General features: G+C 40.4%; 1 protein-coding gene across 4 annotated transcripts; it reads right to left on the minus strand.

Moving 5' to 3' along the window:
* Positions 1 to 8: 8 nt before the first annotated feature.
* Positions 9 to 27,987, minus strand: ssh2b (slingshot protein phosphatase 2b). Of its 4 annotated transcripts, none has more exons than XM_017704419.2 (15): positions 27,791 to 27,987; positions 24,141 to 24,184; positions 11,618 to 11,733; positions 11,034 to 11,098; positions 10,734 to 10,855; positions 10,398 to 10,463; positions 10,238 to 10,303; positions 9,870 to 10,064; positions 8,264 to 8,357; positions 7,091 to 7,219; positions 6,904 to 6,950; positions 6,247 to 6,393; positions 5,665 to 5,865; positions 2,850 to 3,786; positions 9 to 2,307 (listed from the first exon to the last, which is right to left on the minus strand). In XM_017704419.2, exons 1-15 carry the CDS (start codon positions 27,851 to 27,853, stop codon positions 991 to 993), a joined length of 3,609 nt encoding a protein of 1,202 aa, XP_017559908.1. In that variant the 5' UTR covers positions 27,854 to 27,987; the 3' UTR covers positions 9 to 990. The 4 variants fall into 4 exon arrangements, with proteins under 4 accessions (XP_017559908.1, XP_017559910.1, XP_017559909.1 ...); XM_017704421.2 differs by having other exon boundaries at positions 2,859 to 3,786; positions 27,791 to 27,986; XM_017704420.2 differs by lacking the exons at positions 24,141 to 24,184; positions 27,791 to 27,987 and adding an exon at positions 15,454 to 15,824 and having other exon boundaries at positions 2,859 to 3,786.
* Between the last annotated feature and the right edge of the window lie 6 nt (positions 27,988 to 27,993).

A 27,993-nucleotide genomic window follows, 5' to 3' on the forward strand; every position in this document is an offset into this window, starting at 1 on the left:
GTTATTCTTAAATTTTCTTTTAATAGTCACAGTTTAAGCACAGAATAAAAAGAAAACATTTACATTTCCAGTCTTACAATGAACAGAAATAAAAGAAAAATTGCACTGTACATCAACCATACAGGCTAAGTACACACTCAGCAAGCATGCTTCCAGAGTACAAACCACAGATTTAAAAAAAAAAAAAAAAAAAAAAAAACACACAACATAATAAAAAAGGTAAAGTGCATATTAAAAACTCCCCCATCTTTGTTTATTTTACTAAACAAAAACCCAGAAGGGAGAAACTGCACTTAAGAATTGAACAGACAGAAAAGGTGCACACACTCACATTGAAGTATAGTCATACACATCCATAAAAAGTAGGCTATACATACATACACACCCACTGAGCCCCATAGATCTACATTCTAATAACACATTTTCCCCCATTCTCAAATGACCAACATGCATACTAATCAGACATCCAAAATAACTTTACACTCAATTACATTACATTCACCACAGAATGTATTTAACATTTATGCACCCATCTCACTTTGTCTCACACCCATACATACATACATACATACACACAAAAAATCCCCAGAGAGTGAGGAATTTCAGCTCAGCGAAGAGCATTCTGCTGTACGAGATCATAGACTGACAGGTATTTGCAAGTTTATGACTTTGTAATAAACTAGCTGACAGGCGCTGTGCAAAAGTATGGATCAGTCATAGCACTTCATTGTTTTTACAGAGCAGCTATTTCCTACTGACAGGTCCGGGTTAATCCTGCCCATCAACCCCGTCAGAGACATGAGCTCGATACCGACACCCTGTCTGATCTCTGCCTTCCAACACTGATCTCTGTGTGTCTGACGATAGGCTACAAACCTACCCTGCAGATGTTTTTGATTTCCGGTTTTGTAAGGCCCACTGAGGTATGTGTGGATAAAATTACATTGTAAGACGCACACGCAACAAATAAGCACACAGACAGAGCCTGGGTCACATGGTGTGATAGGGAAAGTTCAAGGTCCGTTTTTTCAGCCTTCTCAAGGGGTGGGTTCTCCCATACTGTTGCCGTATTGCCACAGGTATTATGGCAGGGGCTGGTGCAGGACCATATGATGGGTCTTGAACCATCTCCCGCCTCCAGCACTGACTGGACGAGGGCAGTGGCGTGGGGGCCTCGTCACGGTCACTGTGTTCTCCTTCTTCAGTTCGGTGGTCCTCCAATGTTTTATCTGTGCGCGATCCAGCAGAAGAGAGATAAGACGTGCAGGAGGAAGGGAGAGAGGGCGTGCGCCTGGGCAGAACCCGCTTCTTTTTTGAGGTATCATCGGTAAAAGAATGAGGGCGTGGCTTAACAGTGGGCGGGGACACAGAAGCAGGACTCCGCTCCAGCTCACTCAGATCACTAGCAGACAGTTCCAGGGAACCTAGCTTTGCTAATGAAGCCGAGCGCTTTATCAGCGAGGGTGGCGTCAGGCCGGCTTGGCGGATCCTGGCCTCTACTTCTTTGGCTCGCTCTTGGACGCTCCGCCCCTTTCTCTGTTCTTTTCCAGCCCATGGCTGGCTGAGCCTCTTGTCTGATCTCCCACGTACTTGGCAGAGGAATGCACCCAGCTCTTTCAGCGTCTCCCACGTCTCCCTCATGTCCACTACCAGACGGGGTTCTGAAGGGCAGTCGGTGCTAGTCTCCTTCTCTGTGACGCCCTCTAGTTGAAGAACCATTGCTGGAGAAGAGCTGGATTGAGAGGAATGGCTGTGCCTCAAGTGCAAAAGGCTAGCATCCTCCTCAGAAATTCCAGTGTGTCCACACTCTTCTTCCCTGAGTCTTATTTCGCCCCCTTTTCCCATGCCCTCCTCTATAGGAGAAGCTTCTTCCTTCTCCATCTTCTCCTCCACAGTGCTCTCAGGCTGATGGTGGTGGGCTGACACAGTGCTTGGATCAGGAGTGAGGTCTGTATGAGATGAGGTGTCCTCAGTTCTGTCTCTGCTGCTGGTGCTGACAGTGGAGCGGAGCGAAGGACACCCGAGAGCACATGATAGCAGCATGGACGAGGAAACGTCTTGCTTCATCTTCTGTTCTAGCTGCCTGGTGGCTCGCCGCACTGTACCCTTTGGCCAATCTGTTTGCAGGGCCTCTCCGTGCACCACCTTCTCCATTTCAGCTCCTTGTGGTGTGCTTTTGACCAATTCCTCCTCCTCCTCGGAGCTGCTGGAAACATGCTGGCTGGTGGAAGGAGGAGGAAGAATCACACTGTGCCTTATGGGCTCCAGCTCTGAGACATCATCATAAACTGAGACACTGAAGCTCTCCTGAGAAGATAAAATAGAAACAGAGAAAGAGAAGGTGAGGGACTGAAAATGTCCTAAAGGAAACCAAAACTCACAGACTTTATTTTGACCACCAACATCATAATGGAGATGAAGTGTTCCATGCGACATTCTTTTTCACCAGAAGGTGGCAGTGAATGACATGAGTTCAAACTCAAAGCATGTTAACAGTGATGCATGGAATGTTGAGACATTTGATTTTAATAGAAGGTTGGCACTTACTCTCAGCAACACTACTCCGTTGCTGCAGAATAATGATAGAGCATTTAGAGATATATACTCAAGTACATATTGTGCATTCAGTGTATGCAATTTTTGGCACATTTTGTCATTTTGTCTAAGGAAATTCTGAGAAGGATCTCCATCAGTTCTTTGAAGATAAAGACTGAAATAAAGATTAAGCCATAATGTTTGCTTAATAGCCTGAGCATTATTAGATAAAGTTAAATCCATTTAGAATATGCTGTTCTGATAGTGATAAGACTGCACATTGACAAAGCAAATGTGAAATGTTCTTTACATACATATTTTACCTGTGTTTGGTCCTCCTCCCTTTCAACAGGGTCCTCAGAAAGCAGCAGCTTTGACTCCTGGCTGGGACTTTTGTCTTGGGGTGTCTGCTGCACTGTTTGCTCAGAACTCCCACGTGTTTGCCCCTCCTGAGAGAGGCCAAGGAATTTCTCTCTGGCACTGAAGAAGTCGATGCGGTCTGTGCTTAGATCTGATGGAAGCGAAGTAGAAAGCCCCGCTTCCTCTAATGTGGCACTAGGGTGATATTGGTCATCATCGCTGGTGTGACCGAGCCCTGCACAGTCTACGTCTGTGTCAGGCACTTGCTGGCTGAATTCTTGCCCATGATGCTCAGGCACCTGTGTGAGCAGCCCTGCTGCTGAGGCAGAGTCTGGGTCTTGTTGTCTGCTTGGCTCTGGGGTTTTGCTCCTAATAGACTCTGTTCTGGGCACCGGAGGACCACATTTGACCTCAGCCTTGAGAGAGGAAGCCTCAGGTTGTTCACAGGTGAGTGGATTGGTCTCTATGTCTGAGAGAATCCTGGGGGATGAGGCCAGGTGATGAAGGGAAGCTGGTGGATGAGGTCGGCTCACCGAGACAGTTTTTGCCACATCTGGCTGGACCTCTGGTACCACTGTAGCTGCCCAGGGTCTGGGGAGTGTTGGAGGGTCCTCAGCAGCAAGACTTTCCTCAGAGTCTCCCAGACCGTTGGAGAAGGGGACCTCCTGCTCTCCTGACTCGTCCGGGTCCTTTGCCCCTGCAGCAGTTGTGGAGGCTGGTGTGAGCGTCTGGAGCAGCTCATGGAGTGAGGGAGAGGCCTGGGTGCTGCCTTGGTTGCGGGGATTGGAACGGCCCAATGTTTGTGCCACAGGGGTCTTCATCAGAGGCTCGTGGTGCTCAGACAGGTCACTGTCTGAATGCGAACGCCACAACTTGTTGTGCCTCTGCTTGCTGAAGAGGGAAGTGAAAGACAGAGTTTGGTACAATTCAATTATGATTGTTATTTTTAAAGACACACAGAATATGACAAAGGAATGTGGTCCTGGAGGGTCAGTGTCTAGCAGTCTGGTGATTGTCTTTCTGTTAACACACCTAATAAACCTGGCATTTAGCTGCTGAGATGAAATGGGTGCATTTGAGTAGGTAAACCAGAAAACTGCACAGGACTTCCACTAAAGCCACTGACATAGACAAACAAAACTTTGGATTGTTATATTAAAAAAAAAAAAAAAAAAAAAAAAAAACATTTACCGATTTATTTTTCACAAACCGCAGCAACAGACTAGCATTTCCACGCATGAGCATAGCTAAACTTTTAAACATTTATTGTACTACAGATGTGCTGTGATGGTTAAATGGGCTTGAGAAAAGGCAGGCACTGTATGGTGCTGCCTAAGGCCAAGATCATGCGTGTACAAATCACCATCTTTGGTACAGTGTACATTTTAGGACATTCTCAGACCACAGAATCAGGTTCCAGACATTAACAGCCTCAGGTCTTGGGAAAAACACTTCCTTTTCTCAGCTCTCATACAATTTGGCATCAGGCTAAGCAACCACAGACAAAATAGGCCTGTACAGTGAAATCCTGTGTGACGTTCACAACTATTTTTTTTTAACTAGATTAAAAGGGTTGATGGCCAAATTAAAAGACGTCATATACTACAACCACAGTTTTTCCTGAACAGTGCCATTATTATGCTCTTCTACTTCACAAAGATTGAGTTAAAACAGCATCAGCATCACTTTGTTTGAGCTTCAGTGTTTGGGACCATCGCAAAATTAAAGGCAAAAAAAATATAAATAAATAAATAAATAAATAAAAGTATATAAACGCTTTGTCAAAATAATCTTCACATTACTGCATCATGATCATCAATACAAGTTCACAGCCCTAGTGAGAACACGATTGAAAGGGGTGGAAAACATACTAGGCCACATTTATTTCTCTCTTGTACTGATTTATATCCGAGGCATCTGGTGCATCTGTACCTCTGATACCACTGCACTTCCACCCAGCTCTCAGCCACGGTGAGATCAATTAGGGCCTTGAACGACATCCATTTTCTATCCTGAAACCTATACACTCTGTACAGGCTATTTCTGCAAACTTGCTTGAGCTACAGCACTAAAGCTTGAGCACTTCACACACAAACTTATGAGTCACTTATGAGTCCCAGCAGGTTGGGTTATTTCACACTCTGGCTCTTATCAGTGAAGTAAAAGGCTCACTGGAAAACACACACACACACACACACACACACACACACACACACACACACACACACACACACACTTTACAGTGTCAATATTATTGTGTACCCTTTTGTAGAGCTCTGCATGAGCCCGAAAGCACCAACACATTAATTAAAATTCAAGGTGATACTTGAAGAAATGTTAAGAGGTTTATCATGCATGGAAGCCTATGCAAACAAACACACGTGCCCAAAACTATGCTCCACACACGCAAGCACTCTCCCTTTAGACGTAAAAGTGAGACAGTGGAATGCAGCCAAACAACTAATGACTAATGTAACTCTGAAGCAAACAGACACAATAAAGACAGATATATTATTAACTGCATTCTCTTATTAGAAGTGGCACAATATGTTGATCACAGGACTGAAAATTCTGCAACCATTTGTAACATGCATGCATAATTACTTTCCTGATTAGACGCTTGCAAAATAGTTTGTGCTCAGGTGGGAACATGGAAACATATTTTGTATTCTGTTCAAATGTAACTTCTAAATGATTCTGTTAAGTAAGCTATTCAGATATCTTCAAAGCTGCCTTCCTGCGTTGTTTAAATGCAAATAAGGTGCATACCTAGCTAAGAGAATGCCCTGGTACTCCTCCAGCTGCCTCATGAAAGAAGGGTTAGGCTTGGTAACGGCCCGGCGCTCCTTTACGTATTCGAAGGCCTGCTCCAGGTCCCAGCCGTACTCCTTCATCGCGTAGGCGATCACAGTGGAGGCCGAACGGCTCACGCCCATCTTACAGTGTACCAGACACTTGGCCCCTGTTTTCCTGCAGACAATTTAGTCATTTGTTATAGAAGAAGGACATGATTGTTCACTCAGGTGAATTTAGCAATGGCCATGATGTGGTTTTGGCTCAAACTTGATGGAAAAATTATCTAATTCATTTAATTAATTACTTTATCAATAATTCTACTAGGAATGTTACAACTGTGAAGAATATTAAGAATAGTAAGAGAGCCAGAAACAAGAGAAGGGGTGCCAGGTGAGTTGCCAAACAAACTGCAAGAAAGAGACCAACATGCTTGAGGAAGGCTGTAGTGGTACTCTATATTACTATATTAAATAAAATCACTCATCACTACACACTGCTTTTCAGCAATATCATGTCCTGTGCCAGAACCCAGTATTTGGCAGCAGTCACACTTACTTGGCTCTGGAGATGAATTTATAGGTGTCATTCCAGTAGGCCAGCAGGTCCGTGGCCTCCTCATCATATACGCGGATGTTGTGGTACTCAAACAGGCCTGGGAAGAAGTTATCAATCTCTCGTGTCACATTGAGGATGTATTGTATCCTAAGCAAAGAAAAAAGGGGGACAGTGTTTGCTGACATGTAAGCAGTCAATATGGTTGGGTGATGACACTGACATGCTGTCATATTACTTTTCATTTATAGCAATATTCACAGCAATATATTTAACCAAAAATGAGCACTACATCTACAATATAATACCAAGAAAAGCAAATGTTCCTATTATGAGCAGGTTTAATTTAGTTTTTATTCCATTTTATTCACGGTATCCAGGTCTTGAATATATTCAATTCACTCGGCAACTGTTTTGAAAGAACAACTTTCTGATTTCTTTCTGTTTTTCTTGTATGTAATTACAAGAGAAGAAAACAGAACAAAACAACTCAATCAAAAACAAGTTGTCATGTTTTTAAGACATTCTTTTAGCCCAAATTTGCAGCACTTCATTAACTTTATTAATGAAAACAAACATATCATCAAATATACTCAATTTTATCAATACTGCCCAGCACTAGCATGTGTTTGGATCAATAAAGGACTCTAGCAGTCTTACCCGCTGTTTTGTAGCTCTTCTAGATTAGACGCATTCCACTCCGAACCCTTTAAATGAATACAAATAGTCTGTTAGTGTTGACATATGACAAATCATACTGATACTTTAAACTGGTAAAACATTAAACAAGAATCTAAAAAGCATGCAGAATTTTAACTGAAAAACTGACACAGAAGGAACGACTCACCAGATATACATGCTCAAAGATCTCAGTGGGGCTGTCCATCTGACCGAGGATGACGATCATCTCATTATCAATGTACTCTTTAAACTCCCGCAGGTTACACACCATATGCATCTCCAGCTCTGTGCGGATCTGTTAGAATTCAGATGCGGTTAGTGTTCAGTGAGTCCAGGAAATATTTAAACAAGCATGTACAGCAACCCATTTTAGAGTTTACTGACAATAAAAATGGCAAACAGGACATCATCTAAACCAAGATCTTTTGGGCTCCAGTGCACAAAAAATATGGCACCTCATTCAAAAACATTTCCTTTAATGAATAAGAAAAATGACTATGTAATATTCTTGACTTATGTTGTTGCTAACAGTTGATGTATATTATTAAAGATTTGGGAAAACAATCAAATTACACCATTTTCCACTTACCCCAGATGTAGTTAATCAGCCAAAAAATGTGTGGCGTCAAAATTTTGATTCTTTAGTTTAGTGCTGGACCTACAAGGCTAACAGTGCTAAAAAACACCAGAAGTCAACAGTCACCTAAATCATTTCCAGAAAAACCAAATCCTTTCTCAACCTACTCAAACTGCATCCAGGGCTTCATTAATGTTACACAGACTTACCAGTGTTGTTTAGGACACAGCATGACTTCCTGTGAACTATAACCGTGAACAAAACTTGCCAGTGTAGCTATATGGATGCTACAGATTATGTTTGCAATTTCTGTTATGTCTCTTATAAACAAGTGTTCAGTTTGAAACCCAAAAAAGCAGAAACATAATCAAGCTTCCTTGACCGTGTGACATGCAGGAGCCAGGGAGAGGGAAATCCACGGTTTTCCACATTTACTGCTGTGCCATGAAGGTATTCACATATCTGTTTGCCTGCAATGACAACCTGGATGTGGTTTGAATTCACTGACAGAAGAGTTCTTTGAGCAACATTAGCCTCATAGCTCCACTGCAAACTAAAGAAGCAAAATTTGGTCACCAGATGTGTCTTGGCTGATCGCCTCCATCTGGGACAAGTGTAAAACTGTAAATTTGATTTTTCACCAAAACATTCTCTGAAGTTGTAACTAACTATGAGTCATGGGTGCAAAGTCCAACGAAGTTATCGGGGGTCTGCTGTATGTATACACAAGGTATGCATGAGTGAATGCATGTTTAAACAAACCTCTTTAGAGGTGACATTTTCCAGGTCTTTCTGCATCATGATCTCCCTCAGACGAGTCTTGATTAGCCGCTCTGTTCTCTCTCGCTCTGTTGGCCTGCCGGTGCATGACAAACAGTCTTTATGGCATTTCCGTTTAGCAGTTGCTTTACCACAAGCTCCAAGTGGGATCTGTAAAGCACTTTCAAAGGGGCCAGTAAAAAGGTAAAAACTGCAGTAATGAGCAACTTTCAGAGCTATATTTCATTAACAATTCCAGACATCACACACACAGACAAAGCTTGCAACACATCAGCCTGTTAAAGGAACTACTCATTGGGGCTCATTATAGCAGGCTCAGATAATGTGACCACAAACAGGAAGTGTAAGTGAGCTTGTCTGTGCCGTGCTGTGTTGAGAGAAGTGACTGTCTGACTGTTGCCCTCTTTGCCCTCACTTTTGCAGAAGTGTTGATGTGATACTCATGCCAAGGAGCTGCCACAAGTTCAGACTCGCCTTCCGTATGTGCAAGCTCACTAACCGCAGTCTAGCACACAATGGCGACACACATACTATGTAACCTGGTCGTCTGTACCAATTACCCAAAATCTGTTAAATTAGATGTGCATGGAGAGCTGTTCTTGTGCTGTATTAATACCTATACTATATGACAAACTTCATAGAACATAGTAGTAGGTAATATACTGGTTCATCCAGTATACTGGTTAAATTCTTCTTAAGGTATTAGTTTCGTCATAACCTTTATACTGGTATGCCCCACAAAAATATGCAAATGTAATGGCTGAGTTAGGGATGTTTCAGCAATCTCTCATCTTCCACTGTGTAGTCTCAGTCTGTTTGAATTAATGTTATTCCAGTTTGTTACCAAGGAAGCAAAAATTACACAGAAATATGAAAGGAATGGCCAGTTTCTTGGGATTAACCTTTAGCCTAGCATCTCAGGGCCTTGCTATCCTATCTGCTACTGATAACACGAATGACATAAATATACATACATATATACACACACACACACACACACACACACACACACACACACATATATATATATATATATATATATATATATATATATATATATATATATATATATATATATATATACACACACACACACACACACACACACACACACACACACACACACATATATATATATATATATATATATATATATATATATATATATATATATATATATATATATATATATATATATATATATATATATATGTGTGTGTGTGTGCGCGCGTGTGTACGTGTGTATATATGTATGTATTATATATAAACCCACACACACACACAGCCAAATACTGCAATTATTTGACCTTACGAGTAAATGCTCACACACATTCCTGCCTCATCCCTTCACTCACTCCCTAACCTTTATCACTTTTCATCTAGAGCCTATAGAGTGCAAAGTCTATAAATTACTCAAGGTAAAAGTCTCAAAATAGTGTAAGAACAGTGTACGGATGATTCAAGGAAAGGAACAGATTTGTATACAAGATTCAAAATATAACACTACAAAAAAGACTGAAACCACTCAATTATGACAGCAAGCACTTTAAACAAGAGCTGTTTGTTAAAACGAAAAAAGTGCGCCTACACGTTGGAGAAGAGCACGGGTGAGTCAGCCCGGTGCGACTGCACATCCTGCATGGCATTCCACTCATTGATGTGTGCCTGGTCAGAGGACACACTGCTCTGATAGTAGCTGACCCAGGTCAGAAACAGGCTGCCTGGGAAGTAATTATGGCAGCGTGCCACCTCACATGCCTTGTGGAGAGACTGCAGGGCGGACCTGAGGAGAGGAGCAGGGAGAGGGATTAGAGTTGTCATTGATTCGAGTGAGGAGAAGGAAAGATGGAAAAAAAGATAAATGGCAACAGAATAGCAGGTGTTTTTTTTTAATTATTATTATTATTATTATTATTATTAAATTATTAGTATTAAAACAGGAGAACAGCCACCTACCACATGGCCTGGACAGACACGGGTTTGAAAACATGGATCCTGTTGTCTGTGGACACACTGAAACCCCTGTGAGGAATGAAGAGAAATTACAAGGGTTCAACACTGACACATTCAGAATGTGTTTAATGTATAAAACGGCGGTATGACATGGCTCACATACCCATCTCCATCCAAATGGATCAGTGTGTCACTCCACAGGGGAAGCACCAGGCCTATAGAGCAGGAGCTACACCATACAAAATATTAAGAATTTTGTACGACAATATACAACAGAATGACAATCATCAATTCATCAAAAGAATTTAAACCCTTAAACTGCAAGGACCTGCATGTGGGTCCACTCTCATCCTCGCACTCATAAATTGCATATTAGTTAACCAAGTAACATATATTAGTTTCATAGCAGTTACAGAGCAAATTAAAGTAATAACTTAAGATTAATAACTTAATAATAAGCTTATAGTTTAAGGAGTGAAACAGTAGTGAAACCACATACCTGTCTGAGGGGCTGAAGTCCATGCCCAGCACCACACTCTCCTCGGTGTCCTGTCGCCCATTCGTGGACACTACGACCATGTAACGTGTGCACTGAGGGTGCAAACTCTCCAATCGCACAGCCTACCAGGCAACACAGTATAATAATTAATACACAGAATCAGCCGCACTGGAGAGATAATTCACACAGATCTTTCATGGGACAGTATCGATCTCTATAATTCACGTCTGTGTGTGTGTGTGTGTGTGTGTGTGTGTGTGTGTGTGTGTGTATATATATGTGTGTGTGTATGCCATTTACCAGACGGATATTGTCCTCTGGCCGTAGCAGTGTGAACATGGTCTGTAGGTGCTGCTGAAGATCCCCTACAGAAGTGAACATAAACTCATAATTCATTCATGGGTGTACCAAATACCCAAATACTCTCACAGCAAACGGTGTACACCTACATCTTGCTGCTAATGCTTACTAGATAGACAGTTAGAGAGCAGTATCCTAAAAATGGTGATTTCATAGGACAAGCTGTCAATGTAAACGGTAACATAAAAAGTGTGCTATTCTTTTTCAATAAAATAAAAGAAATAGTCTCTTTTAAGATGCCACAACATTAAATAAAATAACACTTTTTGACAGTTTTGGCAGTCTAATGAGATTAGAATAGAGAATAGGCCTGACTATATTATATCAATCATACTTTTAATAAAAAAATTTTTTTTTAAATCATCTGCACATTATTTTTTACAATTAATGAACTAATCTGATTTTTTAATAGGCCAGTAGTAGTTGAAATCCAAATAGGCATCATCTTTATTGCCAACTGCCAACTAATCACTGATTTAAATAGAAGCAGTTTTAGTGAGGGGTGCGCGGCTGCTTTTTGATACCTGCATGTTTGCTGCGCTGTCCTGTGGCTCGTGAGGAGCAGGAGGAAGAAGGGGAGCCATTTCCTCTTGGGAGGAAGAGTGCGGCACCTTTCACCGTTAGAAAGCTCTCACTGATGCTGTGAAGGCAAAACAAAGCATAATGTTTACAGTGTTTGCAGGCTTTAATCTAATGTCTAATCTGATGGGCATTAAAACCAGGAACTTGTCATTTGGCATAATCATCCAGCCAGAAGCTTTATAAACACTACTGAAAGTAACCCTTCCTGAGAAACCGCTGAGATTACAAAACATCAGGAACACTACTAATCATTAAAGAAGAAAAACGTGACAGCTGATACGACAACATAAAGAGCACTTTATTGCTAAATGAGAACTGTGGTTTGGCATCCTCCCATTGTCCTTACAGTGTGGGACTGTAAAAACTTCATAAAAATTGAACATGCCAATATTTTTCATTAGATGTTGCAGTACTAGATTTATTTTAATTAGCAGTTGGCATTAACCCTTAACATGGCCAGGGTCTGCCGACAGGCCCAAAGGTTTATCACATACTTCTTTAACCTAAAAATAGCTCAACCAGTTCGCACTGAAGTCCCAGCAGTTTTTGAATAAAAATCCTTAGTATGTTATAAATTTGAGATTTTAATGAGAGTCAGTGTTTCCTGTTTTCTGCTACTTTATGCTGAAAGGACATTTAACAAACATGACATAGGCTGCTGTGATTGGATGTTATTTGCATCGTTCACTTAGCCCACCCGGTGTGAGCTTTGGGGGGAAAATAATAAAGAAGGCATTAAAAAAAAAAAAAAAAAAAAAAAAAAAAAATGCTGTTAAGAAATTTTTTTTTAAATGGAATCATACAAATTCATAATTGGTGCATGTTCATTTTTAACTGCTCTTTCAATACTATGTGAAGCGCCCAGAATATAAGAATATAACATTCAAAAAACACATGCCTTACGAATATCACTAAAACTGAAAATCAATATACCAGTACATCTACACCAGTACTACTTTGTTTTGATGTGTTTTCTGACCCTGCGAGAGCATATGACACTCTGGATGGGAGTTTTTTTGGGGACATTGTCTCAGACACTGAGCACTTTGTGCAGGACATAAATAAGAACAAGCTGTTCCACTGAGGCCTTGTTTCCTCATCACTGCAACAGCTGGGGGATCAGAGAGAGCAAGCAAGCTGTGTGTGTGTTTGTGTGTGTCCAACATAACTTTTCTTCCTGAAATCAACTGTTATCACATTAGCAGACAGAACAAACAACAGGAACTGAATAGCAGCCATAAAGGTGGGAATGACGCCATTTGTGTGTGTATGGCGGCTCATGTTGGAATCATTATGGGTGTGTGTTTGTGGTTCAGGTGTCACATGCATAAACATGTGTTGTTCTGAACTGTTTCAGTAAAGCAGAAGTCAAATACATTTTCGACTCCTTTCCTAAAGTTGTTTGAGGTCATCTGTAAGAAAATCATTATTCCTTCTGTAAATAAAAGTGTTGGCTTGTGCCCAAATGGCTTCACATCTAACATCTGTCTAAAGACTGTAAATCTCCCTCTACGGTCACAGAGTAATAATAATATATCACTGTATTCTCACTGGTGAGTCTGCTAACATAAACAGCTCATGGTTTCCATGAAAGAAAGCAACTCATTGTGCAGCAACATGAGACAGTGGATTCCAGCCGGCTCTGGCCACAACACATCAAACTCAATGCCAGATTCTTATGATCTCAATAACCTCACATGACTGCCCTCTGCAGCCTCCGCCACCACTCACTTATTTAGCCTCCGATTTCACCCAGCGGCAGACTGATTGCTGAGGACAGTGACAAATGAGACAAGCTGAGAGAAAACAAAAGTATAAAACAGTATCAACTTCCTCTTTTTTTTTTTAATTATCAGAATCTCTTTGTGGGTGAGAAGGCAAAAACACACATTCACAGCACTTGAACACATTTTTAGGATGTACAATAATGCTTCGTGATATTTAGCTTTACATAAAAAAGGCTATAAACATAAGCTGACAGGTAATCAACTACTTGTTTATATATGTTTAACAAACATTTAAAACAGCTTAAGTCACGTTTGTTAAACATATACTCTCTCTCTCTCATTCATACACACACAAACACACACACACACACACACACTATGCGGTTACATCAGTAGATGTTTACAAACTCTCTATGATACATGTGGTTGTTCAGTGTGTCTGAATGTACTAATACCCAAGGTATCCTCAGAAAAGCAAACGGTGGCATAATTTGACGATACCCTCATGTAGCTGAACGTTACCCGAATACAGACACTGAATTCATTCGAATCATAGATCTAATCACCATGGTGCCTCTAAAATTCTTAATTGTGAGTTACTCACTTCCTTTCTCTTATTCTTTCTTAATCATATTGCCTTTTATTTAACCTAAAAAGGAATTCTAACAAATAATGACCTGTTTTAAATTATCTGTAAGTCAACATACAGACACACTGCTTATGTTACTGCTGCACATCAATTTGTTCAATCCTGTCAAAGTACTGCTACCAAGCCTGGCAGAGAAAAACTACGGTGTATGAAGTGTGGCGATGCTAATAAGGGTGTGGATCCGCAGGAAGTCAAGCTTGTACACAGGAAGGGGTTGGAAGTGATGATAAAGAGGTGTCATGCACAAGTCTGTTTTGATCGCATACAATATTGCCATGTGACCCAAAATACAAGCAGCAGAAATCTCACACCTGTCTATACACACCCCTGTTTATTACACAGGAAAGGCAGAGCTCACAGTAACAGCAATTGAACCAGACTTTAGATTGGGGGGGGGGGGGAGAGAGAGAGAGAGAGAGAGAGAGAGAGAGAGAGAGAGAGAGAGAGAGAGAGAGAGAGAGAGAGAGAGAGAGAGAGAGAGAATTGAAAGTAAATCCAGCAACAGGACAATTAAGCCACTTTGTTACCAGACAATGATATGGAGGTGAAGGATACAGGAGAATGAAGGAAGACAGTTTCTAAGCAAACTCGTCAACATCACAGCACACACCCTTACATGCTCCGTCATGCTCCTGCTTAATGATTAATAAGTGAACATCAAGACAGGTGAGTGAGTCATTCTGAACCTACACTGAAGGGAATCCCAGTATCGCCCTCTTCCTCCATTCACACGTACTTCTGCTGACAGTGACGCTGAAACCTCAACCACTAAAACCTCAAAACACTTCAAAATCTATCAAAACGTGATAAGAAGTAAGAGCCATGAAAGTGATAACCTAATATAAGAGCTAAGCCCACACTGTAAACAGTGGGGTGGGCAATGTTAGCTTATTTAATACATAAGTGACATGACGATCGTCATTTCAAGCAGATCGTCATTTCTTAAAGAACACTGTTCCACTAAAACACACAGCAAAATGTCCTGTTTAACTGGATCAGACCTTTGGCTTTTAACTTAGAGCAGTATGTGAAAAAACACTGCTCTGTTTCTCACAGGCTTTTTTACACCTGAAGCATCTGTCTGGATTTCCAATCAACCATCAGAACAACTAAACACGGTCTAACGTATCATTAAACAAGACATTATCTTGAAAATGTCTTGTGATGTTATATTGCGTCATATCTTTAGTGAAGAGCGATTAATGCGAGGACTTGTTTCCTCGCACACAGAAGATCAGACAGCCTCTCCTTACAGTATTCTGAGGGCTACTATTTCAGTAAACAGTGAGCAAAACTCAGTCCTGAGGGCAGCAAAGCAAAGGCAACAAGCCTGAACTTCACGAACCAGGAACAAAAGAACAGACGGAAACGGTGTTACTGATTATCAGCTCCGTCTACTCACAGGCGGCTGATGCTGTTCTGGGAGATCAGACACGGTCCGGCTCTCGCGGCTCTGGATCCGCACCGACAGGCCAAAGCCGGCCGCGGCGCCGCGCTCACACCGCCCAGAGTCATTTACACACCGGTCCTCCTGCGCTCCTCTCCACTCCTCCTTCAGACCTCCTCAGCCCTCCTCAGCCGAGCGACAGGCTCAGGCTTTACCACCCGCTCCACACAAGCAAGCCAGAGACCACCGCATCCATCCATCCGTCGGGCGAGACGGAGCTCTTTCGGAAACGTGGAGGATTAAAAAAAACAGTTTATAGTCTTCTTCTAACTATAAACACATCCGAGACGGTAACTGGCTCGCCTTCCCCTCCGTTTCACACTCGCACGCTGTTCCTCAGAGCTCAAACTGAAGGGGAGGAGAAGTCCTGCACACGTGCTCAAACAGGTCCCGCCCTCTGACGCCACTCACTACAAACCACTCTTCTTCCTTCTTTATGTCTATTTCTTTCCGTTTTTCATTCCTGTTACCTACTTTAGTAGAAATGACTAACAAGTCTTTTTCTTTCCTTTTTTATTTTCTATTGTCTACATTAGGACGTTTTTCTGCGTTTCTCAATGTGACAAACTCACAATATTTTTTCTGTGTTTACTGTCGGCTCTTAAAGATCAATGACCGGCTGTATTGTTCCATTGAAAGGAGAGAATTATTAGTCTTAACTGAATCAGGAATACATGTTACGTTGCCCCTCGGTGTGAGTGATTGTGTATGTCTGTCGGCTTAGAAAGTGTGTGTGTGTGTGTGTGTGTGTGAGAATCAGGAATTTTAAGTGCAGCCCAGTGTGTAAATGCTGATTTAAAAAAAAAAAAAAAAATCTACTGTTTTCTATTCTTTTCTGTATTTGTCATTAAAAAGCAATGTTAGATTAGTTTAATTTGAGTGTAGCCTAAACTCTGAACACTTGTAAAGTCTGTAGGTCAGTTTCAGCATCTAATAGGTTCAAGCCAGAATCAAGCCTGAAAAGCAAAACTGCATAATTTTATTTGTACCGGACAGTGGCCCTCTAGGTGTGCACCCGTGCTTTATATGAAGTAACGCTGAAGCGTTTTTTGCGGGCAAGTGAAAGCGTTATGATTTCAAAACGACAGAACGATAGACAGAAAAGTACAAATCCATAACAATTTTACTAGCAACTGATTAAATGTGACTAGCTTATACTAACCTCTGCCCAACGATTATACATTAATGAGACCAATGAACACACAGTGATGGCATTACAGTTCTACCCCTTAATTCCTATTCATTGACAGCCTGCAATTTATGCCCACATACAACCCTTATGCTCCTCACAGTAACAATGCTAATGCTTATCCTCATCATGAAAGGTGTAATCTATGAGCTTGACAATGTAGCTACACAGCTCAGACTCAATCACAACCTTTCTTTCCTCCATTGTCCTTGACAGGTCAGAGTGGGGACACCCTAGGTTCTGGAATTTCACTTAGCCTACAGATGTATTAGCCTTAGTCCAGAGAGGCATCACAAGAGGATGGGCCAGATCTCCCGCCTGCCCTTGCACACACTCCCTTCTTGACCAGACTGATGAAATTCAAAACTCAGGGTGAAACCCAAGGCCCTTGTAAACATTTAGGCTGCCTCTCGCATGACAGTGCCATGGCAATGTCAGTGAGTTTGAGCTGTAGTGAAGGTAACGTACCATGAAAAACACAAACAGGGTCTTAGAGATGGCCACTGTCTCCAGTTAGAGACCTGACATTGTTTAGAGTGCACAAGGTAGAGGGCAGGAAGCACTGGTCAATTAGGCCACTGCCCTGCATAAAAAGGAGGAAACCATAAACAAGCCTTTCTCTGGGTCTTTTCGTGTACGGTTCAACCCTCAACTCTGATTACCACATGCATAATATTGACTAGCAGGATCAATCTCTCATCATATGTAGAGCATAATCAATAAAGCTATATAGGATAAGGTCCTTTTGAAGATTATTTACTGCAGCCTTAACAGACTGCTCTTATTACATAATAGTTCATATTGACGAGTTTAACAGAATGGCTATGCTCAGTAAAAGCTAAAAGTGGAAAAGGTGAGGAAAAAGGCTATATTATAATAATTATAATTTAATTAATAATAATTAAATAATAAACCTAGGGTTCACATAGTTAAATGTTATGTACATCAATAAGATATATTTATTTTTATATTTATACAGACCTCACAATGCTTTTATTGCCCTGACTGTTGCCCATGGTTTGTGCTGTTGGCACTGGTCATCTCTCATCAGCGTCATTATGACTCAGTGACTCAATTACTCAAAGCTGTTAATCACCGCATAGTGAGAGAAATGAAAGACAGCATGTGATTGGTAAAGGGGAGCGCCCATGTGTCAAACACAAAGCCAGTGAAATTATTTTAATTTACTATTCTTATTAGCCTGTTTCACCCTGAGATGCACTACAGTCCCCAGCATGCACTCCAGCACGGTGTGCATTGGCTGTGGACAAAGTTGGTGAGATGAGGTCATTTGCACGTATTCAGGTGCTTAGAACCACATTCAGGTGCAGGCAGCAAATAAACCGTGTGCCCTGGAACACCTGCTAACCAGGAAGTGTGCAGAGTTAAAAAGCCTCAACCTGTTTTTATCCCAGCCTGTGAGTAAATGTGACGAAACCTGTCAATACTGCATATATATTCATAAACAGATTTAATGTTTCATACTTCTACCATTCCTAAAATCTCGAGCCTCAAATCTTAAAACTGTGAAGTAAAAAGTAAAATAATTTTACTGCTCACCCTGAACAGCTGATGACAAAGATGTTTATACATAACTAAAAATGATAATACGGGCAAGATGGACTGGTATTTGTATTCTGAGCAGAAAAACATGTCAAGGACAAAAACAGTATCTGGAACTGTTTGCAAACAGATTCAGCATCCCCAAGCGTGACCATTTTCTATGTAAAGTTGCATTGGAATGTATTTAATGTTCCTTTTCTGTGTCCTCTATGGCGGAGGAGAAGCAAATGTTCACTACACTGTTCCCTTGAAATGTGGCCTTGACTGCATAAACTCTAGCCTACAAATATGTGACACAGAATAAGAAAACATGCAGCAAAGATTCTGGTTTGTGTGTTGTTACCAACTTAAAAGTCCACAGAGAGAGAAGAAAGTGTCAAGCAGAGAAGGAAAAAAGGGGATGTCAGCATAGACTATAATCAATACCGCATATGTATGTCTAGGTGCAAGGGCCAGCTTAAATCATTTGAACATGAGTATTTCTTTGTTATATTGACCTTCATTTTCTATGTAGTATTCAGAAGCTTTGTTAATTTTTTTAAGCCATAAAAATTATACCCCAAAATGATCTCCTCAGCAAAGGCCTCTAGACAGAACAGCGATTGTTAATTTGGGGAAAGTTTTGAGCCTCACCTATGCCTCATCTATGCCTATGCACAACAACTGCTTTCCACATAGCCATTGAAACTAAAAGAGCAGAGATGCCTCTGAAAGAAATCATGCGTGGTTGAAATTATCAGACAACGAGAAAAATGCTCAGTGCAAAATCTGTGATAAGAGGCTGGTACAGCACTGATGCATAAAAAGATGAATCAGCTTAAATTTGTAAGCTACAGTGATACTTATCTGAGTACCGCAATGACTTAACAGGAGTATGTACTGCTGAATCAGAGGCTCCACAAACCAAGATTTGCTCTGCTAGCACCAATCAAATCATCAGAATTAAGCAGATTATGTTAAATATAGTTCAGAAAGCTACAGAAAGTGACAATGGAAGCATATCTGTTCCGCCAAATACATGATTAAATACTCAAATATTATTGTTCTGAAGGATGATTTTGATAATGTTTGGAAATACATGTTTGGAAATACCACTTAATACCTCAAAACTTGTAAAATGCTGTTAGGGCCAGCCCTACTAGACACCGTAAAGACCTATGAAATACATTTAATACACATTTTGTGATCTAACCTCTTCAACACCTTGAGACCACCTGTGGCTCCAAAACGCACTTCATCATATTCTTCATAACTTTCATATTAAATAAGCTACATTCAAAAGGTGGGAGTCATATGAGGCTGTCTTCTTTCCAGTAAAATAGATGGGTAATGTAATTTTAAACCTTTATAATACAAGACTATAATCTGGGCTATAAACTGTAAACAGGTGTGATCAGCTCTGTAAAAATGACTTTTATAAAATAATACAAAATGCATCTAAAATTTTTGGCTTTCTGCAGTAAATTGTAAGCGTATAGCAGTATGCGTCATCATAAAACTCATGTTCCGTTTTGAGGGGAACTTCTACACACACAAAAAAAAGATAAAAAAAAATAAAAATTTACATTTATTTCTTGTAGTTCCTGAATAATCTGCCTTACGATTGGGTCCTGCAAATTTAGATGGAAAGACCAAAATATACCCTGGGGAATAAAAGGCTAAACAAATAAACAAACAAAAAAATTCATGGGCTTCTTTCTAAGATGCCATTTATTAATGCCCTGAAATATGTAAAAAGGTCAAATACAATTGAACAAAAACACCAGCAAGATCTGAATGACTTGATATCTTAGGGTAGTGCTCAAAGAAACAATATGCAGCGCTGTCACTGGACCAAACATGCTCTCAGATTCTATCAATAAAAATTTAGTAATTCATTCTCTACGCCTGTCCTACAGACCATGCCAAATGCAAATCAACATGGCTTATTTACTTACAGGCATTACATTACATGTGAATGTAATCTAATGCCTATGGAAAAAAACGTCATAAATAAGATCCATCAACAACATCCTTGTTATGTAACCTTCAGTCTCACAGAACTATTCTCTGGCTCTCTACAGCATGGCATTGCTTTGCAGCATGTTCTTGTTGACTGCCTAAACACTCACATAAAACACAGGCATGTCTAAAATAAACTCCACTGACCCCTCTAGTGGACAGACGGGTCCTGCTGCAGGGATCAATCTGAATCTGCTGCTCCATACAAACTCCTTCAGCTCTAGTTCAAAACTGTATCGGTCTTATTTCAAGCTAAGGGATTACCAAGTAATAACTGCTTTTATTCACTCTGAAACAAGTAACATCAACGTTTCCCTATTCATTCATTCACTCACTCTGGCTACTTTCAAATGAACTGAAATTCAAGAACGACAATCCCTTCAACCCAAGTATAAGATTCTGTGATTAAACTGAGCACAAATGCATATTAATCTTCATTTATAATATTCACATATCTTTAGCTCAACACTAATTTGAGCAGAAACCTTTCTATTATCACCAATCTAAGCAAAGCTTAGATTATTACAACCACATTCATGCTTATATTAAATGATATTCTCATAAGTCCTAAAATCTGCCTGGGTTTCTCGTCTAACAATAGAACTAAACCTGAACTGTTGTAGCTACCAAGAAAAAAGCTTTGCAGTTATGGCATAATTAACATGTACATGTAGTGCCAGCAACAATTAAACTGAAAGAATTGAAAAAAAAAAAGTTTTATTAAATGGATGAACAGCCATTAAAAGCCCTGAGCCTTTGGTTTTATTAAAGGAATTGTTCATAACAGAAATAAGAAAAGAATTCACTTACAGCTTTAGTTAATCAGTGAAGACATGTTGACCTCCAAATTTTGCTCCTTTAGTTTAAAACTGATCCTACAACGCTAACATTGCTAACAAGCACTGGACATCAATAGTCACCCAAATCTTTCCCATAAATGCATCCTTAAAACTTCTCTCAACTCGCTTAAACTGCATCCTGGTCTTCATTAAGATTGTGTAAACTTGATGTGGTTTGAGACACAGTATGACTTCCTGTAAATTATAAAAATTAGGAAACTTCAGTGTGCAGCCAAACGCTGTGATGTATTAGTTTAGAAAACACGTGCTGTTCTGAACAATACCAGCACCTTTCAAGCCAACTCTCGTTCAGGTACACACAGGTCAATTTGATTTTTCACTAAATTATTCCTTTAAGGAGAGTTAGCAATAATCCCTTCCATTGATTAGACTATTGATGGGGGAACCTTTTTATAGGTTCTGAAAGAGTTTGGGAAGTAGGCCAATCGCAGAGCACAGGAAATTCTCAGTTAACAGCAGTTTGCTGAAACTTGAGTAAGGATGAGACCGGTTTGACTTGCCTGCTCAGTGTGACCATAGACTCAGGCTGAAGCTGCACTGTGATGTCAAATCCTTTAACACAGTATACTGAATATTATGCATCAGGCTGGCATTATTAAACACACAAATGAAAAGAAAAAAAAAAAAACAACAAAAACAAAACTCACATTCATGTAGGGGAGAATGTCACGGTTTTTGTTTTGAGGGAAATACTTGTGATACTACAGTTCACTCACATAGCCTGTACTGTTAACATATTAGCATGCCATTATAAATAGACAAGAGCTCAGGGCCCTTCCAACTGAGCGGAAAAAACTGTATAAACTGACTACCGTCATTCATTCAAAGCAATAGCTGTGTGAAATAAGAGTAAGAGATTAGGGGCTGTAGAATTGAGCTTGTGAGCCTTTGTAATACCCCAGTTCTCTGTCAAGGTTTGAAAGGAGGAATCCTTGAGATGTACATATTATGTGAGGGATAAACCAGGATGGGATGTGCAGTTATATAAAAATAATCCATGACGGGGTGGTGTGATGTGGCCATGACGCAAAACTCATGCAAACTGACCAATGATTACACTAGGGGTGGACAAACGTTGCCCATCATTTTGACTATAATTATTGTGATAAATTATAGCACAATATAGTTTTCCCAAGTATATCAGGGGCATTGTCAGCACTTCTGATACAACTACATGCATCACAAAAAAAGACAAGTTCTGAACGAGCCTGTAAATAAGACAACAACAAGAACAACAAGCAACAAGAGGCTGACTGGCTGCCATATTATACCAATTTTCCTTGTACACATTTGATCTGGTTTTGCCTTTGCATTGCAATTTAGTAAGTGCACTGAAGAACTCTGCATGACATACCTATGTCCTGTCATCACCACCCACATGGGTTCTGTCTCCCTGTACTTCACATTGATTGTGTAGAGGAGCGTGGGCAGCCCTTTCCGTTTGAAAGGAGAAAAATGTTGACTTTTGACTTTTTCCTCAGACAAAATTACATTTAAGTATTTCACCTACTCCTCCCTCCATCTGTTTCTGTGGCTTATTTTACTCCAGTTATTTTTCCTTCTTCTATCGGTTAATGGGTGATGATAGCCTGCCTCAAATTCCTGTAATTTGTCAGAAAGTTTCACCTGGTAAACGAACCAACCATGCTTCAGTTTGATTGCGACCAAGAACATCTCTTTCAGGCAGACCAAAATTTATACATGGGAGGAAAAAAGGATGGGAAAAAAATGACATAGCACCTTTTATCTTGGTTTGAACCAAACTGAAAAGTCTAAAGGTCCAGACTTCACAAGAATAAAAGTGCATTCAACTGGGCTCGGAAGTAGGAATAAGGAGCTCGGAATTACATTTTTGACCTCTTTGTGTTTGAGCTGCAATAGTGATCTCACGCTCTGGGGAGAACACGGACACCTTCATGAAAGAGTATTGTTAGGAACAACAAGCTAACACAGTGATGCGAGTCAATCAGTTGAATGTTCAAATGTATTTCTTCTCAAAACAATGAACTTTATGGTCAGTGTTGTAGACTTAACCAATCACTGCATCTGAACGTTGACCGATTTAAAGCAAATCTTTCTTTACTACTATTGATGGTGTGAGCGGACATGTTGACTGATGTCATACATTGAGCTTAGAGTTGACAACACCATCCCAACCTTGCCAGCCATTCCAGTCTGAGGTGTGAAACTGAATTACGAGCTTCAATTGAACAAACGTAACCTTTATGCGTAACCTAACTAAATTATTTGCAACAACTAACACAAGTTACTAAAGAGTCACACTTTAAACCAAGTGGTCATATTTAACCGCAGGATTCCACTGATGGTTAGGTAGATCTTTTTTTCACAATTTATAATTGTGATTTACCCTGAAACTCGCAGTACTTTTCAAAGCACTGAGTTGCAGAGACTTAGTTAACATATTTGTCCAATCAACCATGCTATTGTACAAATGATTCACAAAGTTCATTGCTTGATTCAGTAAGACACAGTGGCGTTATTCGATTTTTCAAAACCGGCAAAAACGGGGCACAAACATGCCTCACATTAATGAGTTAAAACATTTAAAAACTAAAATTGTGCTTTATAGTGATCTAATATACAGTGGAGCTAATATACCAGTCACAATAAAATGTGACCTGCTGTGACACAATTTGATGTTAAAACTGTAATAAATGACTATATCTACTAACAAAACAGAAGTGATGTTGGGAGAGCTTATACAAAACCCGTGGCATCACAGCTCCCATCCATAAGAGAACAGTCATATTTCAATTTCAACTGTCATTTATCTGAAACAAGTCACACACCTACAGCCCAGTAAATGGAAATGCAACACAATACAATGCAATCGGAGCTTGTGGAAGAAGAACTTCTGGGTCTGAGCAAAATGGTTCCAGGTTTGAACAATAGAAATGCGGCTATTGCGAACAGAGAACAGAGAAAACTAGCCGATACCACCTGCAGACAGAAAGGAAGCATTCATAATGACTGCACGAAATTAAGCCTACAGGAGACCTTTTTCTTACCTTCTGGGCTGAGATCGGCGGTCATCCTCTCCACTGCCAGACTCCTGATGGGGGAAAGCAATCAGAACCAGACATTTACTTATCAATAAAAAACTAACAATCATAACTAGTGACAAAGTAGCCGGTTGAAATCAAAGGCGCACTGAATACAATTTTATTTCAGTTATAATCTGTATGTTTCCAGGTTTCTGCTAGTCATAAAGCTGCAACATCTGACCAGAAACCAACCTTGTGACACCCTCATTGTTAACTGCAGAGCAATTCTATTCTGTAATCTCAACTGAACACGTCTACATATACGCTTGATATTAAGGTTGTATTAAGGATCCACATGGGAATCGGCTTCAAATGATTTACTACCTTAAAGCTGACTCTGTTGCACACTCACGCTGTATTTGAATGCTGCTACACTTGGAACACTATTTAGTGTGCTAGACAGCCAGTTGCCTTTTGCTTTCAATGTAGCACTTTATCTGATTCATATTATTTAAAAAGAAACGGACTGAAAAGGCAATAGATAAAAAGGCAACTACTAGAAATGTGGTAGCATGTTTCATGTGTTCACAAACAAACATTTGCACTGTATTGTAAATAAAATCATGTTTGGATTCTTAAAGGAAAGATTTAAAAAAATATATCTAAACATAACCTAAACAATAACAGATCACGCCATAAGAGTCATTCAAAAAGTATTTGCCTTTTTTTTTGCATAACCTCTGATTACTCAATTACTTGATTGACTAGTGAACGATTGTTACAGCCCTACTTGTGACTATGTGCTTTTTATTTTTCTTCAACAGTTCATTAAAGATTTAATGGAAACATCAAGTTGATACTACGATAGCAATAATAAATGAGAAATTCACTCTCCCCTGCTGACTTCCATACCTTTCAGAGCTCTGTATGACACTGCTTTGCATACAAACCATTTGTATAAAAAGCACAGTGGGATGGGTGCATCTACACTTGAAAAGGTGACACAGCATTCATGCATGTAGTTAACCTCACACAAGCTCTCACACAGTCTTTAATATGGTAAACTGAGTGGGGAACCTCAGTTTTAGGTACAGATACACACACAAACTACATGAATTTACACTCTTCAGTCTGTAACAGTCTGCAACTCTCCCTGAAGTTAACAGACCAACTCTCCCTAAACAATCTACCATACCTCAAGACTCAAGGCTTTCATAGCCACACTCTTGTTCTTGTGAGGCAGAGTATTATAACTAAAGACAAACAAACTCTAATGCATGCAAATTTGCCTGAGGATAACAGGGTGGGCAACCTGGACAGGAAAACCTTATTACCATGGTGTAGGACTAAAAAATATGAAATGTCATAGCTTTCACTTCACTGAACAGATAATAAGTGTTCACCTAGGACCATTTGTTATGCCAGCAAATTTAAAACAAATTTAGCTGACATTTAAAACTATTGAATTCATTCATTGCAAATCATTAAATTTAAACATAAGATTTCATATAATACTGGGGCAGAGCTTACATAACGCTATACAAAGTCCTTCACAGTATGAATTCCACATCGTAAAAAACATGTACTCGTGTTTTACTGCCCAGCCCTGGGGAAAAGATCATATGCTCACCAGAGCCTGCTCTGTGCACTACACAGCTTTAAATGATAGCATCAACGGACAGGTTTTTCTACTGTTTTAATACACTTAATACTTTCTAATGTGATTCCTTATTATAGTTGAACAAGAACTCAAAGCTATTGTTTCTTATGGCTTTAAACCTTTGGCTGGGCAAAAACACCACACAATACAAAGGGTTACAGGGTATGATTTGAAACATGATAGGAAACACGAACTGTCATAAGCCATTTCACCCCTTAGCCAACACCCAACAATCTGGGGGAAAAAATAACTGTTTACTTGAACTGACAAGCTTATATGATATGATTAAGCCCTTTCTTTTTAACACAACAGACTGTATGTAACTACCTGCGGAAAGAACAGATCATTCAGATCATCATCGTACAGCACAATACATTACCACGTTTTGCATAATGGAATTCTGTCAACCTGCTGAAATTTAAACCTATAGCAGCACAGATTTGTTCCAATCTGTGCAGTATAAGAAAATAAAAACTTCTCAAAGTAACTTAACATTACTGCATGCAATAAGACATTTTACTGGTTCAGTACTGCACAGGACTTCACAATTCATGTTTGGAACATGACCTACAGATCAGCTCACATTTCCATTTGCTAGACTGTTTCAAAACTCTTTCGATGCAGGCAAATCCAGAGAAGTTGGACGGTGCAGAGTTTCAAGGCAAATCTGCAAGCGTCTCACAACAGGCTTTCACACGAGATGTCTTGCTGAAAAGTCACATGATAGGTGAAACTAGAGGGAAATACAGCGGACCAACTTAACGTGATTTTGCTGTTTATCTCTGAGAGGGCCGGTTGTCGCTGACTGCTAAAGTATGGTGGCAGTAGCTATGGATTCACATATTTTGTATAGCCTTCTGTTTCCCATTTAGTTCACGTACTTCACCTGAGAGCTCATTCAGGTTTAATTGCTGACTGTGGACAACACTGATCTCTCAAAGAAATGATACTCGTGACTCATGCTGGCTAGGAAGCTGAATGCATTTAAATAAGTTTAACTACAGCAAGGCCAAAAATCACCAACATAAAGAGGCCCCTAAGTGTTTGGACATTTTAACCACCTTAACCATTGGTAAACCTTTTGAATGGTGGACCCTTGGTATGGAAACAGCCAGGAAAATTATGGTCAAGAAACAGTCTGCGTAAAATAAACGCCACTAGCTTGACATTTTCCCAACAGGATGAACTCAACACATTGGCAAGTAAGTCGCAAAGCACTTCTCGAGCTACTGCTGGTTACATTGCTTTGACTATACACCGTGTGTGTGTGTGTGTGTGTGTGTGTATGTGTGTATGTATATATATATGATATTTCTTTCCACAGTCAAAGTCAAAGCACTATATTAGTCTACTTTTGACTTCCTTACGTTTTGAGAATATACCAGTATTTTCCTTCGTGCTCTGCAGCGTCTATGCGAAAACATCATCTCCTCCACTTTCACAGTTCATTGACTACAACTGATAAACGAAGCAAACTGTCTCAGTGATGTTTTAGGGCTACTAGTTTTACAGCAAATGCACGAAGGCTCGGCCTGTAGGCCTGGCCTTTCAAACCAAACACCAGTGGTTATGTGAAACGCGCTTATTCTGCTTCATGACGATCACAAGACTGGCCGTTTTCTAAGCAGAGCAGATTAAAGCCTCATTCGCTCAATAACTGCTGGTTTAAGGTGGAGAAGGAAGGCTGTCGCTTTCAGATGCCCGATAAGCTGCCACCACCAATGCAGCCCACATCGCTGCTCCAGTCCTGCAAGTGTGCCGCTGTACCACTCAACCTGCTCCTGAAAACGGACAGATCAGCCGAATCGCCCCATAAACTCGACACATTCTGTCACTTTCGCCCTTTTTCATTTGACCACCTTCACTCGGTGCCAACAATGTAATATCAAACCAATATTTCCGCGCATGCGTGTTGCTGAGGGCTAATGGACCATCGGAAAAAAACAGCGGAAATGAGCCCAAAACTACCGAGAGGTGTCGGCTGAAAGAGCACCGAAAAACGAGAAATACTCACCGAAACGCACGGGCTGGACGTCGCGCTTGGAGTCGGCGACCTCTGCACAGTAACCAACGCCATTCAGGCTCCGGGAAACGGATACCTGAGCGAAACTAGTGGCGGCGAGACAGACATAATTGTGTGGAGAGAATGAGCCGCGAGCGGATCCAGCTCGTCCGTTGCTGCTGCTGCTGCTCTATCGCTTCCTTTGTACGACTGCT

Source organism: Pygocentrus nattereri, chromosome 16 (assembly GCF_015220715.1).
Source record: "Pygocentrus nattereri isolate fPygNat1 chromosome 16, fPygNat1.pri, whole genome shotgun sequence".
NCBI classification, from domain to species: domain Eukaryota; kingdom Metazoa; phylum Chordata; class Actinopteri; order Characiformes; family Serrasalmidae; genus Pygocentrus; species Pygocentrus nattereri.

Excerpts from the sequence above, each read along its gene's own strand:
- ssh2b (XM_017704418.2), bottom strand. The coding sequence starts at position 15,566 with ATGACTCTGGGCGGTGTGAGCGCGGCGCCGCGGCCGGCTTTGGCCTGT. Across the intron at positions 3,787-5,664 it reads CAGGGCATTCTCTTAGCTAG|CAAGCAGAGGCACAACAAGT; the intron begins GTATGCACCTTA and ends TTCCCTCTTCAG. Across the intron at positions 2,308-2,849 it reads ACCAAACACAGGTAAAATAT|GAGAGCTTCAGTGTCTCAGT; the intron begins GTATGTAAAGAA and ends TTATCTTCTCAG.